A 14,266-nucleotide genomic window follows, 5' to 3' on the forward strand; every position below is an offset into this window, starting at 1 on the left:
GCCTATGCACTGCCTCAATTCATCTTTCCAAATATGCATTTTATGACAGTAGTTACCTCTCAAAAACAAATTGTCTTAAAATTCTAGGCATTTTGAGAACAAAGGTTGTATTTTTATTTTACATCAAAAAACAGTTGTGGCACTTATAAGAATAAATAAATATGAAATATAAATAATATCCCTGGAAGCTATCATTTTTCTTTCTCCTGGGTCTACAGGACGAAGGTGAAGATAATATTGTGGGACCACATTCAGCAACAAAGAGACTTACATCCGTGTTCTCCAAATTAGCTTTGCTTAAGAGCGAGAACATTTAAAACCAAGATTCAGCAGACAGATTTAGATCATTCTGCAAACACATTTTTTTTTTTCTTTCTCTGCTCCGTGGCAAGCTTCAGGGTAAAACAGTCCTGCAAGCTGATTAGTTTATTATGGCACGGTGCAGATTAATTTTGAATATCAGCCCCCAAAAATTCACATAATGTGCAACATTCCCTTCGGAAAAGGCTGGATAAATAAAACCTCCCACAGGGCCACAGCCAAGCAGTGTGGGCCATGCATGGCAGGCTGTCTCTATCAGCAGATTTATTCCCAGTCCCTTAAAACTGAGGCTTTCCCAGGGTTTCTTGCGAGCCATCCGTCAGGTCTCTCACTGGCAGCCAGGTGCGGTTTCCCCCCTCCTCCAGCAAGTGGGGTTTCAAAGTACAATCTTTTTTTTTTTCCTCAAAATGTGGTGGTGAAATAATGAACGTTGAGACACTGACCTGTGCTGAAAACTGGATAGATTGTCTTCATGTTTGAGACAAACAGCTCATTAAAGAAAACAAAGAATGTCTTTGTAAGGAGTTATCTTTAGAGTCTGAGTTTTAAAACTGTTTAAACTGTTGTGTCTATCAGAAGATGCTTCTCCTTTTGTTGAAAAGATTTTGCCCAATTATAAATATTTACAGACACTAATTAATAAAACTCCTTCCGCATGCTCTCAGTCTGAGGATGTCGACCTGCTTTTGGTAAGTGGTGAGGGTGCTTCTCTTCAATGGCACGTGCAAGGAGAAATCCAAAGTGACTGTTAGGTGGAGAGGAAGCAGTAGTAAAATGGAAAGATTTCAGGAGTTAGTGTGTGTCAATATTGATTATATTTAAATGCCATTCATTTCAAGTATCACTCATAGGTGAGATATCAGGTTATCTATTTTTCTGTGTCAACCTCTGTAAGTAAAGGCCATGTTTTCAGTTTATTTTAGGATTTAATTTATAGTAAAATTGTAACAAACAAAAATATCCTTAGTTATTTAAAACCATGAATATGCTTATTTTTCTAAGAATTAAATTCTCAAGATATTTAAATTTATATGAATTTTTAATCTCCTTGCTCTAAGGAATTAAATATATGTTAGCTGCTTTGCCATCTAGTTTGAGGGAAGGTTAGAAGAATCTGAAAAAAAAGTGGTCAGAGCACCACCTGCTGGTCAAAATATAGCATGACCCCTCTACCCATCTGCTCTGGTGTGTATAGAACTGAGCATAAAAACCACCATGGTTGATTTTAATTTTTTTAATTTGCATTTGAATAAAAACTGAAACAATAGAAGTACAGTATACATATTTCATCAGTTTTCAACATAGTCTGTTTTTACCCATAATAAAGCTATGGTACTTGTTACTAGTTCAGTTGCCTAGGAGATACTGATGTAATGGGTTACTATGGCAACAACTGGTCTCTTGAAGGATTGTAAATGATAGGGTTGGCAGAGTTCATAGAGACACATGTTAAATGATTAATTTCATGAGATTTGTACCAAGTTCTCTTTATGTGCAACACTAATACTGAAATCTAGTATTTTTAACTCTTAAAAAATTCTATAAGTAATATCTTTTTATTTACTTTAAAAGAATCAAAGGATAAATAACTCCCAGTCCGCTCAGTCATTGGCTACCCCAGTGGTTTCCGTAGCAACTCCTACTTTACCAGGACAAGGGATGGGAGGATATCCATCAGCCATTTCAACAACATATGGTAACGGTGAGTAGTTTGCCATGTTCAAATAATACATTAAATACTTTTTATTAAAAAAGCAAGATGAAAAAGATATTACTCTGCTAGGAAGCTTTATTTAATACCTGTGGAGTCCAGAGCACTATACCATTACCTATTCATTACTAAGACAAAGTGAATATCCACATGTTTCTTTCTTAGTGAGCAAAAGTTTTATTAACCCAACCTGAATTCAATATATAAGAACAATTTCAAGAAAATGAGCTATTGTTTTTTTGATGTAATAGAAAGCTCACTTTCTCAAGGTTGTTTAAAAAACATTTCTAGGTCATCAAATACTATGTACCTACTTGTGATACCAGATTGTAGTTCTAATAAACTAGAATTGCAGGCGGTATTACATTGAAGTTTTCACACAATACTTAATTTTTGGTATATAGTATATCTCTTTTGAATTAAAATTGTCCCTAATGTTTTATCTCCCTCCCTTCTGCAAATAAAAAAAAAGTATAACAATCATTAAATAATACCAATAGAATGTTTTAAAAATTGAAAATGATTATTCACCACTTGATAATTTCCAAATTGAATATGTTCCCTAACTCTCTTATTTTCTTCTCTAGAGTACTCTCTGAGTAGCGCAGACCTGTCGTCTCTGTCTGGGTTTAACACCGCCAGCGCTCTTCATCTTGGCTCAGTAACTGGCTGGCAACAACAACACCTACATAATATGCCGCCATCCGCCCTCAGTCAACTGGGGTAAGCAATATTACTTCTTTCATAATACACTTTTAGAATGCATTGTTAAATGACAAATGGCAGTCTCTAACTGTGTGCTCTAATGTCCCTCTAGAGGATGTAAAATTCTACTTTATCAAAATCTGGAAGTTTAATACCTTTCAGGTAGCTTAAGTATTACTTTCCTTCTTCTTTATGAGGAGGGAGAGCTCTGTGATGGTAGGGTATGTTATTTCCCAGTTGTTTTAGGCTATATTTGTTTCTACTTCTGTCAATGATAAGTTTTTCTTCAGTTAAGTTTTCACATAGTTCATGTGGGACATAAGAAAACATTTATAGTTATTAGTTTTTTAAATTTTTAAGATATTTGAGAATCCTTTTCACTTAGCATAAACCACATAGTTCATGCCTAATGTAATGAACATAGTTAGCCTAATACTCAGAGGGTCAGCTATTCCACTGATATACAAACTTCATATATTTATAATGCACTCATAATATAGTTGTATATTCATAGATGTATGAATGTAAATATATGTATATGTGCATACATACACTAATTATCTAAATTTGGGTATAAAAATAATTTTTGTTGTTTTCTGATGTCAGAAGATGTCTATTTCTGCCCCCTTGTGGTACTCTTGAGATATGTCTTTATTATAGAAATAACTCCTGTCATTTATCAATAGGAAAGTTCAAATCTTAAAAGGCCCGGAATTCACAAATAATACTACTTGTAAAACCATTTTTAAGTTTAAAACATGAACCAAAGACATGACTTTCAGTTTAATAACTCCAAAACTTCAGTTAATCTTCAAAAGAAATTACTAGGAGGATATAAAATATTAAAGACAAACCATTTTTATATTTTTATACTTATATTTTAGAAAAGTGGGGTATGCCTACCCCACTTTCACTTTTCTGCTGAGATCTTGGTTAAAATCGTTAGCTAATTCTATGTTCATATTCTAAGGAGATAATGAGAATAAAACTCTGATTAGAATAAAAATCACTGATTACTATCACAACTTCTCTCTTACTCCGCTCCAGCCCCACTAGCTTTCACGTGGAATTGATTTCACATAGATTACTGCTCTGGTTGTGGAGTCTTCACCCATTTACTATTTGCTTATATGCATTTTACTCACTAATCACTATTGTTGAAACTCTAACCTCTCATGTAAAAAAATAAAAGAAATTCACTTGACACTGTTGCTCTGCTTTCAAAGATTAACTTTGAAGATATGTTATATGTTGAACAGCAACAGAATGTCTCTATTTAGAATAACATTTAAATTTAACCAGAAATGTTAACTATCCAAATAGACATTTATGGCAATAACTTTTTCAGGCAGTTATCACTAACTACATCATATCAACCAGGCAATCTTAAAATACATACACGTGGCATTGTACTTCTGTGGTTCGGCAGTGAATCCACTGTTCGTGCTTCTTGTCAAAAATAAAGGTAGCTGTTTACTTCTCATTTTTCACAAAATTCATCCATTATAGGACTGACTTTCCCTAGAAATTATTAATGTCAAAAGCCATATTATTTTCTCCGACTTGGCTTTCTTTTCAGTAACACCCAATAATTTGCATTTTTACATAGAAAACACATGTATTTACGTATTTTAACTACACTACAATTTTTAAATTCTCTTCTATTACATGGGAAGAACAAAATTCTCTGCTGCCTTTAATAGAGGCTTCAGTAAATGAGAAAGAAGTGACAGCCCTGGACTAGAGAGGACCTGAATTACAACAGCCAAGGATGAAGCATTTTGTTTAATTCCAGTTTCTTTCAACACCAATTCTCATGGTGCATGAGTTGACTCTGAGTTATGTGTTTTTATTGCACCTAATCACTTCCCTTATCCCTCAAATAGATACCCCTTCCAGCCCTTCTAATTTTAGCCCGCGTGCCTGCCTTCCTTCTTTCCCTCCTTCCTTCCTTCCCTTCTTCCTTCCTCCTTTCCTTCCTTCCTTCCTTCCTTCCTCTTTCCCTCTCTCTCTCTTTCTCTGTCTCTCTCTCTCTCTCTCTCTCTCTCTCTCTCTCTCTCACACACACACACACACACACACAGTAGTTTTCAAAAGGAGATTCCTTCAAATGAGCTAGCCTATGCTCACACGATTAAATATTAAAAAGAAAAAGAAAATCCCAAGTTGTAATATTTTTGTAAAATAAATTACATGAGCTGCCTTTATTCCTTACAATGTAAATCAGTTTTTAAAAACTGATATTTTTGCAGGCCAAAGTAGTCCCAAATGCTTGTGTGGTGGACTCACATTCTTTCGGATAGATACAGTGTTCAAAGCAGAGTAAAATACCTTTCAGCCCACCTAAGTAGAAATTCCTCGCAGCCCAAGAGGGTTGCCACAATTCTTTCTCAAAATTAAAGAAGTATGAAAGATCTCTTCATATTTTGTTCATAGAAATACCTTTAAGTCCTTAAAGCTATACTGTTAGCACTATCTAGTATCTGATTTTATCTAAGCAAGTTAGATAACCAGCATAAACTGACCTATGTAGGGGGCAGAGCAGACTGGCAGAAGGAACTTGCCATCAAGGGTTAGCAAAAGTCATTCGAATACTAATATTTGAGAAAATGACCCTCAAATTTTTTGGTATTTTTCTCCTACCACCTAAAAAAAAGACAACCTATTTTCTAGAAGCATTTCCATCATCATCCTTGTTGATGTGGGTATTCAGTACATACTGAGAGATGACTTTAAGTAAAGATGATTTTTAAAAGGTTAGGTTACATATAGTTTGATAGTCTAATTCCAGGCGGGGGCAGGAAGAAATTTGAATAAAGCTACCCAGTCATGTTTCATTTCTCAACAATATGGGGAAGGTCGGTGCTTCCCCAGCTGGAAGGAAGGCATCTGTAGTAGCTGGGAGCTTGCAGCAGGACTGGATATGGGAACGTGCATATCTGGCTTCTGTCTCCCCATGCACCTCCTCACATAGGAAGTATCTCACAATTATCTGTGTCTGTAAAAATTTTGTTCTCAAGAACAAGTAGACCAACATGCTTATATCTGAATCTAGTATATATACAGCGAAGTGCTGTCAATGCTCCTTTTTCAAGAACATACATCTTTGATAATGGAGACTAGCCAATTAAACTTCATTCTCTTTTGAATCCCATAGCACAGTATAATGAAGCTGAATCTAAGATATCACTTACAATGCATTACTGTGGATTTAGTGTCCCCAGAACTACTCAAAATGCTTCATGAACGCTTTCACTGTCAAATGAAATGCCACCAACTAAGTTTATCTTATCTTAGGGACTAGCCTATTTGTTTGTAGGAAAGGATAAACAAGTTAGTGTTGTATCTTTTGTGGGGAAGAGATATAGCAAAATCTATACAAGCCAGCTGACTTTGGGAAATGGAGTGAATAAGTAGAAAAAGCAGCTTCCAAAAGCTGTATTAAAGAAACAGCATTTTGATTATATTATTTTTTGCTCAGTTTATGCAGGTTAACTGCTTATACTGGTTCAACTCACCAAATTTTTTTGTCTAATTTTCCATGTCACCCTGCCTCTGAATCTAAATGTCAAAGGGCAGGCAAAGGTATTTATAGATATGCCACTTTATTTGCAGACCCCTAATTGACATTCATTATTAAACAGTTGTGTGATTCATAGTAGAAGCATTTAATTAAATTTTAGTGAAATAGTCTTTCTTAGCCAGAGCCAGGAAAATTCTTTCTTCCGGAAATCAAAAGATGATTTCCTGTGACATCAAAATGAATCATTAAGTAACTCTGAACCAAGACAAAATAGTCCACCATTATGGATCCTTTTGAAATACAGGTGTTCCCCTCCTCATTTCAATACCTTTTTGATTTAAAGAGTATTTAATTAAAAGTCTTAGAAAATTAGTGTACTAATATACAATGTAAAATAAAAACAAATAAATAAAAGTATAAACAGGTGATTGAAAATTATATACACTCAATGTGTAGTATCTTGATATAAATGCTAAGACTGCGTTGATTCTGTAAGATCATAAAAGGGAGAGAAAGAAAGCCTTATTAGGGAAACAAACAATTCTCCCTTCTGTTATTCTCTACATTAGCTCATCTATTAATAAGAGAAGGAAAGTAATTCTTTGCCAGTAGGTGGTGCTTTTGTATAAAACATCACTCAGAGATAAACTCATTTCTAATTTTGTTATCTCTATGTATCTTGAACCTGAATTGCATCTTCCAAAAGCCCAGCCCCAAATTACTCCACTTTTTCCTCTGAAATACATGCCCATTTTCTCACTGCTTACAGTGACATTTTTAATACTATCTAATTCTCTCCATTGGAAAGTAACGTAATCACATACATGAGTAGGTGGGTTTGCTTTCCTGTTTAAAGTGGGTGTGTCTGTATGGATGATTCTTTACTGTGACTCTCCTCAGTAAAAGAGATATCTGTTCCCTCTTGACAATATGGACAAGTAACACTGACTCTAGCCGTGGATGTCAGTGCACTCAGAATGTAAGAACAGTACAAGCATCTTAAAATTGATGTCAGCAATATTACTATGGTTTATCCTGATCAAAGTCATTGTGATTGCTAGCTACACCTAAGAGCTTAATGCTTTTCCCTCCAGAACTTCCAAGTATCTAAATTCTCCCACACCTTGGAAGAAGGGCAAGTTATTGATATCCTGGAATTAAATGAGGATTAAGGGTTATAAACCCAGTAAAATCACACTAGATCCTTTTTTACAACCACCTTTCCTTAGGCAAATCCAGATTCATCAACTAATGCCAATGATAAATTAGAGGAGTGGTCTTAGTATCCCAGCAGGGAGAGACTAGCTATAATAATATTGAGGTAATTATGGGGAAAAAAACCAGTATTTTCATCCCATGTAACTGAGAAAGGATGAAGAAAGTCAAATTCTTTCTCAGTTTTAGTGGGATAGGAAGTCTTAAGTGTTTTTAAGCCAATACTTAAAATTTCCTTCCCCATCTTTCCCCATCCTAAGCTTTTCACCAGAAACAGTTATAGGTAGCATTTTATGGATTCTCTTTATTTGAAATTTGAACTCTCTTCACTTTCTCTGAAGACTGTGCAACTTAATATGCATATTAAATTCAGGGAAACATTTATATCCATAATAAGCCCTCTACAGTAATTTTCAAACACAGGCATTAGTAAATCAAAGAAGTCTAATTCAGAACCTAAACCCTGTATTGTTAAGCCCTATTGTTAAGTCTTGGATTACATTTTGGAACTAGCCTAGGGAGAAATTCCATGGACATAGAAAATGCTTTTTCCAGCGTGTCTTGTTAAAAATCTTCCTGAACCGGTAACCTGTACATTTAGGGAGGCTGTGAGAGACTAGAGGTATGATTCATGAGGCCTGGACTAGTTAAATGCTGGAATTATTACGGGGCAAATCAACAAAAGCATCCCAATTGCTCTAAGAAGGCGACGCCCCCAGGTGCTTTCAAACACGCTCTCCTCTGGGCATGCTCTGTTGTCGATGCAAATCTTTAAGCTGATGTTTTAATGTAATTGTGAGTTCCTGGGGGCTCCAGGCCTCCTCCATCTGTAACTGGGTTTCCTTTCCTCCTACAGAGCTTGCACTAGCACTCATTTATCTCAGAGTTCAAATCTCTCCCTGCCTTCTACTCAAAGCCTCAACATCAAGTCAGAACCTGTTTCTCCTCCTAGAGACCGTACCACCACCCCTTCGAGATACCCACAACACACGCGCCACGAGGCGGGGAGATCTCCTGTTGACAGCTTGAGCAGCTGTAGCAGTTCGTACGATGGCAGCGACCGAGAGGATCACCGGAACGAATTCCACTCCCCCATTGGACTCACCAGACCTTCGCCGGACGAAAGGGAAAGTCCCTCAGTCAAGCGCATGCGACTCTCTGAAGGATGGGCAACATGATCAGATTATTACTTAATAGTTTTTTTTTTTTCTTGCAGTGTGTGTGTGTGCTATACCTTAATGGGGAAGGGGGGTCGATATGCATTATATGTGCTGTGTGTGGAAAAAAAAAAGTCAGGTACTCTGTTTTGTAAAAGTACTTTTAAATTGCCTCAGTGATACAGTATAAAGATAAACAGAAATGCTGAGATAAGCTTAGCACTTGAGTTGTACAACAGAACACTTGTACAAAATAGATTTTAAGGCTAACTTCTTTTCACTGTTGTGCTCCTTTGCAAAATGTATGTTACAATAGATAGTGTCATGTTGCAGGTTCAACGTTATTTACATGTAAATAGACAAAAGGAAACATTTGCCAAAAGCGGCAGATCTTTACTGAAAGAGAGAGCAGCTGTTATGCAACATATAGAAAAGTGTATAGATGTCTTGGACAGACCCGGCAAAGGGTGGCCACGGTTAAATGTTAGGAACACATCAGGTCACCTAACACCCACCCCGAGATCGCTCACAAACCTGCAGGCACATCCTTGGTGTATGGCACTCATGAGAAAGGATCGACGACCATTAAAAGAGGACCATACCTATTTTTAAAAATGTGGAGTTTGAGGGCTAACGTATTTAATTAAATAAATAAATAAATCTGGGTCTGCATCTCTTATTAAATAAAAATATAAAAATATGTACATTACATTTTGCTTATTTTCATATAAAAGGTAAGACAGAGTTTGCAAAGCATTTGTGGCTTTTTGTAGTTTACCTAAGCCAAAATGTGTTTTTTTCCCCCTTGATAGCTTCGCTAATATTTTAAACAGTCCTGTAAAAAAACCAAAAAGGACTTTTTGTATAGAAAGCACTACCCTAAGCCATGAAGAACTCCATGCTTTGCTAACCAAGATAACTGTTTTCTCTTTGTAGAAGTTTTGTTTTTGAAATGTGTATTTCTAATTATATAAAATATTAAGAATCTTTTAAAAAATCTGTGAAATTAACATGCTTGTGTATAGCTTTCTAATATATATAATATTATGGTAATAGCAGAAGTTTTGTTATCTTAATAGCGGGAGGGGGGTATATTTGTGCAGTTGCACATTTGAGTAACTATTTTCTTTCTGTTTTCTTTTACTCTGCATACATTTTATAAGTTCAAGGTCAGCTGTCAAAAGGATAACCTGTGGGATTAGAACATATCACATTGCAACACCCTAAATTGTTTTTAACCCATTAGCAATCAATTGGGTCAACTGACATCCATTGTATATACTAATTAGTTTCTTTCATGCTATTTTTTTTGTTTTTGTTTTTGCATTTTTATCAAATGCAGGGCCCCTTTCTGATCTCACCATTTCACCAAGCATCTTGGAATTCAGTAAGTGCATACCCTAAACTTGCCCATATCCTAAATGATATGGTTGGTTTTCAGCCTAGAATTTGATAACGCTTTTAAGAAATATGCCCAGAAGAGAGAGCTGTGTTGGGGCACATGTCCCGCCAATATAGCCCTAGAAACAAGTGATATGGAGTTTACTCTATGCATGAGTTATAAATTCCCACAGAAGAAAAATGTGAAAGACTGGGTGCTAGATAAGAAGGAAGCAGGTAAAGGGATAGTTGCTTCGTCATCCGTTTTTAATTATTTTACCTGACCCTTAACAATCTTGTCAGCAATATAGGACTGTTGAACAATCCCGGTGTGTCAGGACCCCCAAATGTCACTTCTGCATAAAGCATGTATGTCATCTATTTTTTCTTCAATAAAGAGATTTAATAGCCATTTCAAGAAATCCCATTAAAGAACCTCTCTATGTCCCTTTTTTTTTAATTTTCAAAAAATAATGATGACTCTTGTCTAATATTCGTCTATAGGGATTAATTTTCAGACCCTTTAAAAAGTGAGTGCCATAAAAGAAAGTTGATATATATTGTTTAAAAGAGATTTCAGTCTAGGAATGATTTTCTCTTGGAATGTGAAGATCTGTCGATTCATCTCCAGTCATACACATTGACATACACAGCAAAGAAGATAGACAGTAAGATTGACACTGCTATATCAGGTGTAGGACATTTCTTATCCAGTTTTTTCTTTTTCTTGCATAGTTGCTATGTGTTTCTCATTGCAAAAGGCTGCCGCTGGGTGGCAAAAGCCAAGAGACCTTACTAACTAGGCTATATTTTTCTTAACTTGATCTGAAATCCACAATTAGACCACAATGCACCTTTGTTTCTATCCATATAGGATGCTAGCCTGCCTTGTACTAACGTTTTATATACTAAATCAAACAAAAAAATCAATCATTTCATATATCCCACTACTCCAGGTATCCATGGAACATGAAAGAAAAACATTTATGCAGAGGAAAAACAGAAAATCATCCCTGAACACACACACACACGTACACATTCACACATAGGGGGAAAAACAGAAAATTATTTTCCTCGCCATAAATTTGATCCCATTCTTACAACCCATCCCTATAAGTTGATATGTACAAAATATGCAAATGTCACAAATGTTCTTTGTCATTTCAAAACTCTTTATCAATAACTTACCAGTGGGTGGGAAAGGGTCATTATGTGAAAATATGAAAAAATAGCCATATTAATTCTTTACCTGCAATTTGCCTCAGCAAGAAAGAAAAAGTGATTTTCTAATGCTGAAGATAAAGTAAGCTAAAGTACCAGCAGAAGCCCTGGCTATTTATAGCAGTTCTGACAATAGTTTTATAAGAACATGAAAAGAACAGAATCACTTGAACATGGATGCCAGTCATCTCTTGTTCCCACTACTGAATTCATATAAAGTGGTGGCAAGATAGCAAAGGGATAATCTGAGAATTTTTTGAAGATGATTTAATGAGAAGAAGCACAATTTTGATTGTGATGAGTCACTTTCTGTAAACAATCGCTGTCTATCTTTACCCTTATACCTTATCTGTAATTTACCATTTATTGTATTTGCAAAGCTAGTACGGTTTTGGGTTTTTATCATGGTAAATCCTTTGTATTCAGGAGTTTAGGGCAGAGCCCTGAGGGAGTGTTATTTTACATAACCCATCCTAGAGTAACATTTTAGGCAACATTCTTCATTGCAAGTAAAAGAACCATAAGTGGCATTTTACACAGCTTACAAGTATTGTTATATCTAATCCTATTTTAGAAGATTTTTTGGTAATATTAAGCTTAAATACTGGTAAAACTGATGCAATATACGCAAGCTGCACAACCTGTATGCATTGGTGCGTGGAAGGCTGTTCATTTCAACCTTTTTTAAAATTGTGTTTTTTAGTAAAATGGCTTATTTTTTCCCAAAGGTGGAATTTAGCATTTTGTAATGATGAATATAAAAATACCTATCATCCTCAGATCACTTTAAGGTTAACTAAGGTGAAAATTTTAAAAAGTTCCAATACACTTTTTAAACAAAATGTCTGCCCTCTCACACTTTTATGTATTTATTTTTCTTACATACCCATCTTCTAACTTAGAGATAGCATTTTTTGCCCCCTATATCCTTGTTTTTGTTTTTACTCCAGAGAGTAAATGCTTTGTATTTCTTTCTTTAGAAAAAAAAAAGATTTTTTTTTTTTTTAAAGAAGAAGCCGCCACTTGAACCCCCAATAAATGCTGTTGCCTAAGCATGGCGTACTTCATCTGTTCCCGTTTGTGCCGTCTGCTGTGATGTCATCACTTATATGGCGTTAATTTCCTGCCACTACAGATCTTTTGAAGATGGATGGAATACTGGTGTCTGTTAGAATGCTTCAGACTACAAGATGTAATTAAAGGCTTTTCTTAATACGTTTTAACCAAAGATGTGGAGCAATCCAAGCCACATATCTTCTACATTAAATTTGTCCATTTTGGTTATTTTCATAATCGGGTATTGCATTTTGCCTTCCCTGTTCATACCTCAAATTGATCCATACCTCAGTTTAATTCAGAGAGGTCAGCTAAGAGACGGATTCTGTTGTGGTTTGAATGCATTGCCAGTGTTCTCTTGGAGCGAAGCAGCCCTGGGTCACTGTAGGCATAGGACTTGGATTGCTTCAGATGGTTTGCTGTATCATTTTTCTTCTTTTTCTTTTTCTGGGGACTTGTTTCCATTAAATGACAGTAATTAAAATAGCTTGTAAATGAGGGCATACAAGCATTTGCAACAAATATTCAAATAGAGGCTCACAGCGGCATAAGCTGGACTTTGTCGCCACTAGATGACAAGATGTTATAACTAAGTTAAACCACATCTGTGTATCTCAAGGGACTTAATTCAGCTGTCTGTAGTGAATAAAAGTGGGGAATTTTCAAAAGTTTCTCCTGCTGGAAATAAGGTATAATTTGTATTTTGCAGACAATTCAGTAAAGTTACTGGCTTTCTTAGTGATGCAGTGTCTGTGGTGCATTTTTTTAATTAACGTTTTGCTGTTCAAATTTATTCCACTTTATCGTGTTTTTTTAAAGCAGCTTCTCCCACAAGCACAAGTGAGCTTTCTCGGTTTTCAACTCAAAATACTCAAAAAGAGGGGTATTTGTGTTTTGGGGGGAAGGGAGAGTGTGAATTGTTTCCCTGCTCTTGGGGTGATATATGTATCCAGCCAGTGTCGGAAGTTCAAGGTTCTTATCAAGTGGCTCAACTTTGTTATCAAAGCAGTTCCGTGAAGATCTCTGATAACTTGCTTAATTACACAGACTTTTCCAAAACTCATTGTGCAAGATATCACCATGTTTAATATTTTTTAAACTAAAGTGTGTAAAAAGCACTTCCGGACTTATTTCTTTTTTCTTCATCAGAATAGTCTACTTAACCAAAAGAGGTTGAAAACATAGGCTTCTATCTAAATATTTGGGGAAATTAGTGAATTCATCCATTTTTAGAAACTATAAAATATATCCATTACCAAAATTTAATTACTGATATAATTTCTAAAGGAAATGTCCTTAGAAAGATCAACATAGAGACTAATTTAGGAACTGAAAAGGAAAATAAGGAGGCCCTGGCCAGCCGACTGGAGAACTGGACTTTTGCATTAGCAGTGACCCCTCCTCTGATGAAAAAAAGAATGCCTCCTGCAGAAGCGCTGCATGTGGCTTCAGAATAGCAGTGCTTTTCTCTTTGTTCTCTTTATCCATTTTCAGCAAGCATTTATTAAGCAATTATTATGCGTATCTCATGGTAGATTCTAGGATGAATCAAGATGTAGCTCTTGCTATTAATAAATGTATAACCTAATAGGAGATTAAAAGGCTAATAGGAAATAGGAAGTGTTTTCAGAGACATCTGCAAAGTGCTAGAAGGGAACCACTTTGGCCCTCTTTGGAACAGAGCTGAAGCCCCAAGAATAGGCACTTCGTAATCTGCCCAGCAGAAGCAGTCTTTGACTTGTCTTTGGAGGTGGGTAGGATGGAGAAAGGCCCAGATGGATAAGGACAGGGCTGATTTGTGGGCACAAGACCTCTGCAGTCACACGTGGCCCTCCACTTAGCTTCATGTTCCGTTGTCACCATCTTGAAAATCTAATCTTTGAGCCTGTGGTTTTTGTTTGTTTGTTTGTTTGTTGTTGCGGTACGCGGGCCTCTCACTGTTGTGGCCTCTCCCGTTGCGGAGCACAGGCTCCGGAC

General features: G+C 36.0%; 1 protein-coding gene across 2 annotated transcripts in view; it reads left to right on the forward strand.

The window, feature by feature from the left end:
- The window catches only part of MEF2C (myocyte enhancer factor 2C), a 143,916-nt gene extending 135,192 nt beyond the window's left edge, over positions 1 to 8,724 (forward strand). For both annotated transcript variants that reach the window (XM_082836062.1, XM_082836063.1), the window contains exons 8-10: positions 1,894 to 2,023; positions 2,620 to 2,755; positions 8,332 to 8,724. In XM_082836062.1, the coding sequence (XP_082692188.1) occupies positions 1,894 to 2,023; positions 2,620 to 2,755; positions 8,332 to 8,653 (588 nt within the window). In that variant the 3' untranslated portion in view covers positions 8,654 to 8,724. The remainder of the gene's footprint in view (positions 1 to 1,893; positions 2,024 to 2,619; positions 2,756 to 8,331) is intronic.
- The last annotated feature ends 5,542 nt before the right edge of the window (positions 8,725 to 14,266 follow it).

The sequence above is a fragment of the Leucopleurus acutus genome, assembly GCF_964270905.1.
Source record: "Leucopleurus acutus genome assembly, chromosome: 3".
Lineage (NCBI taxonomy): Eukaryota > Metazoa > Chordata > Mammalia > Artiodactyla > Delphinidae > Leucopleurus > Leucopleurus acutus.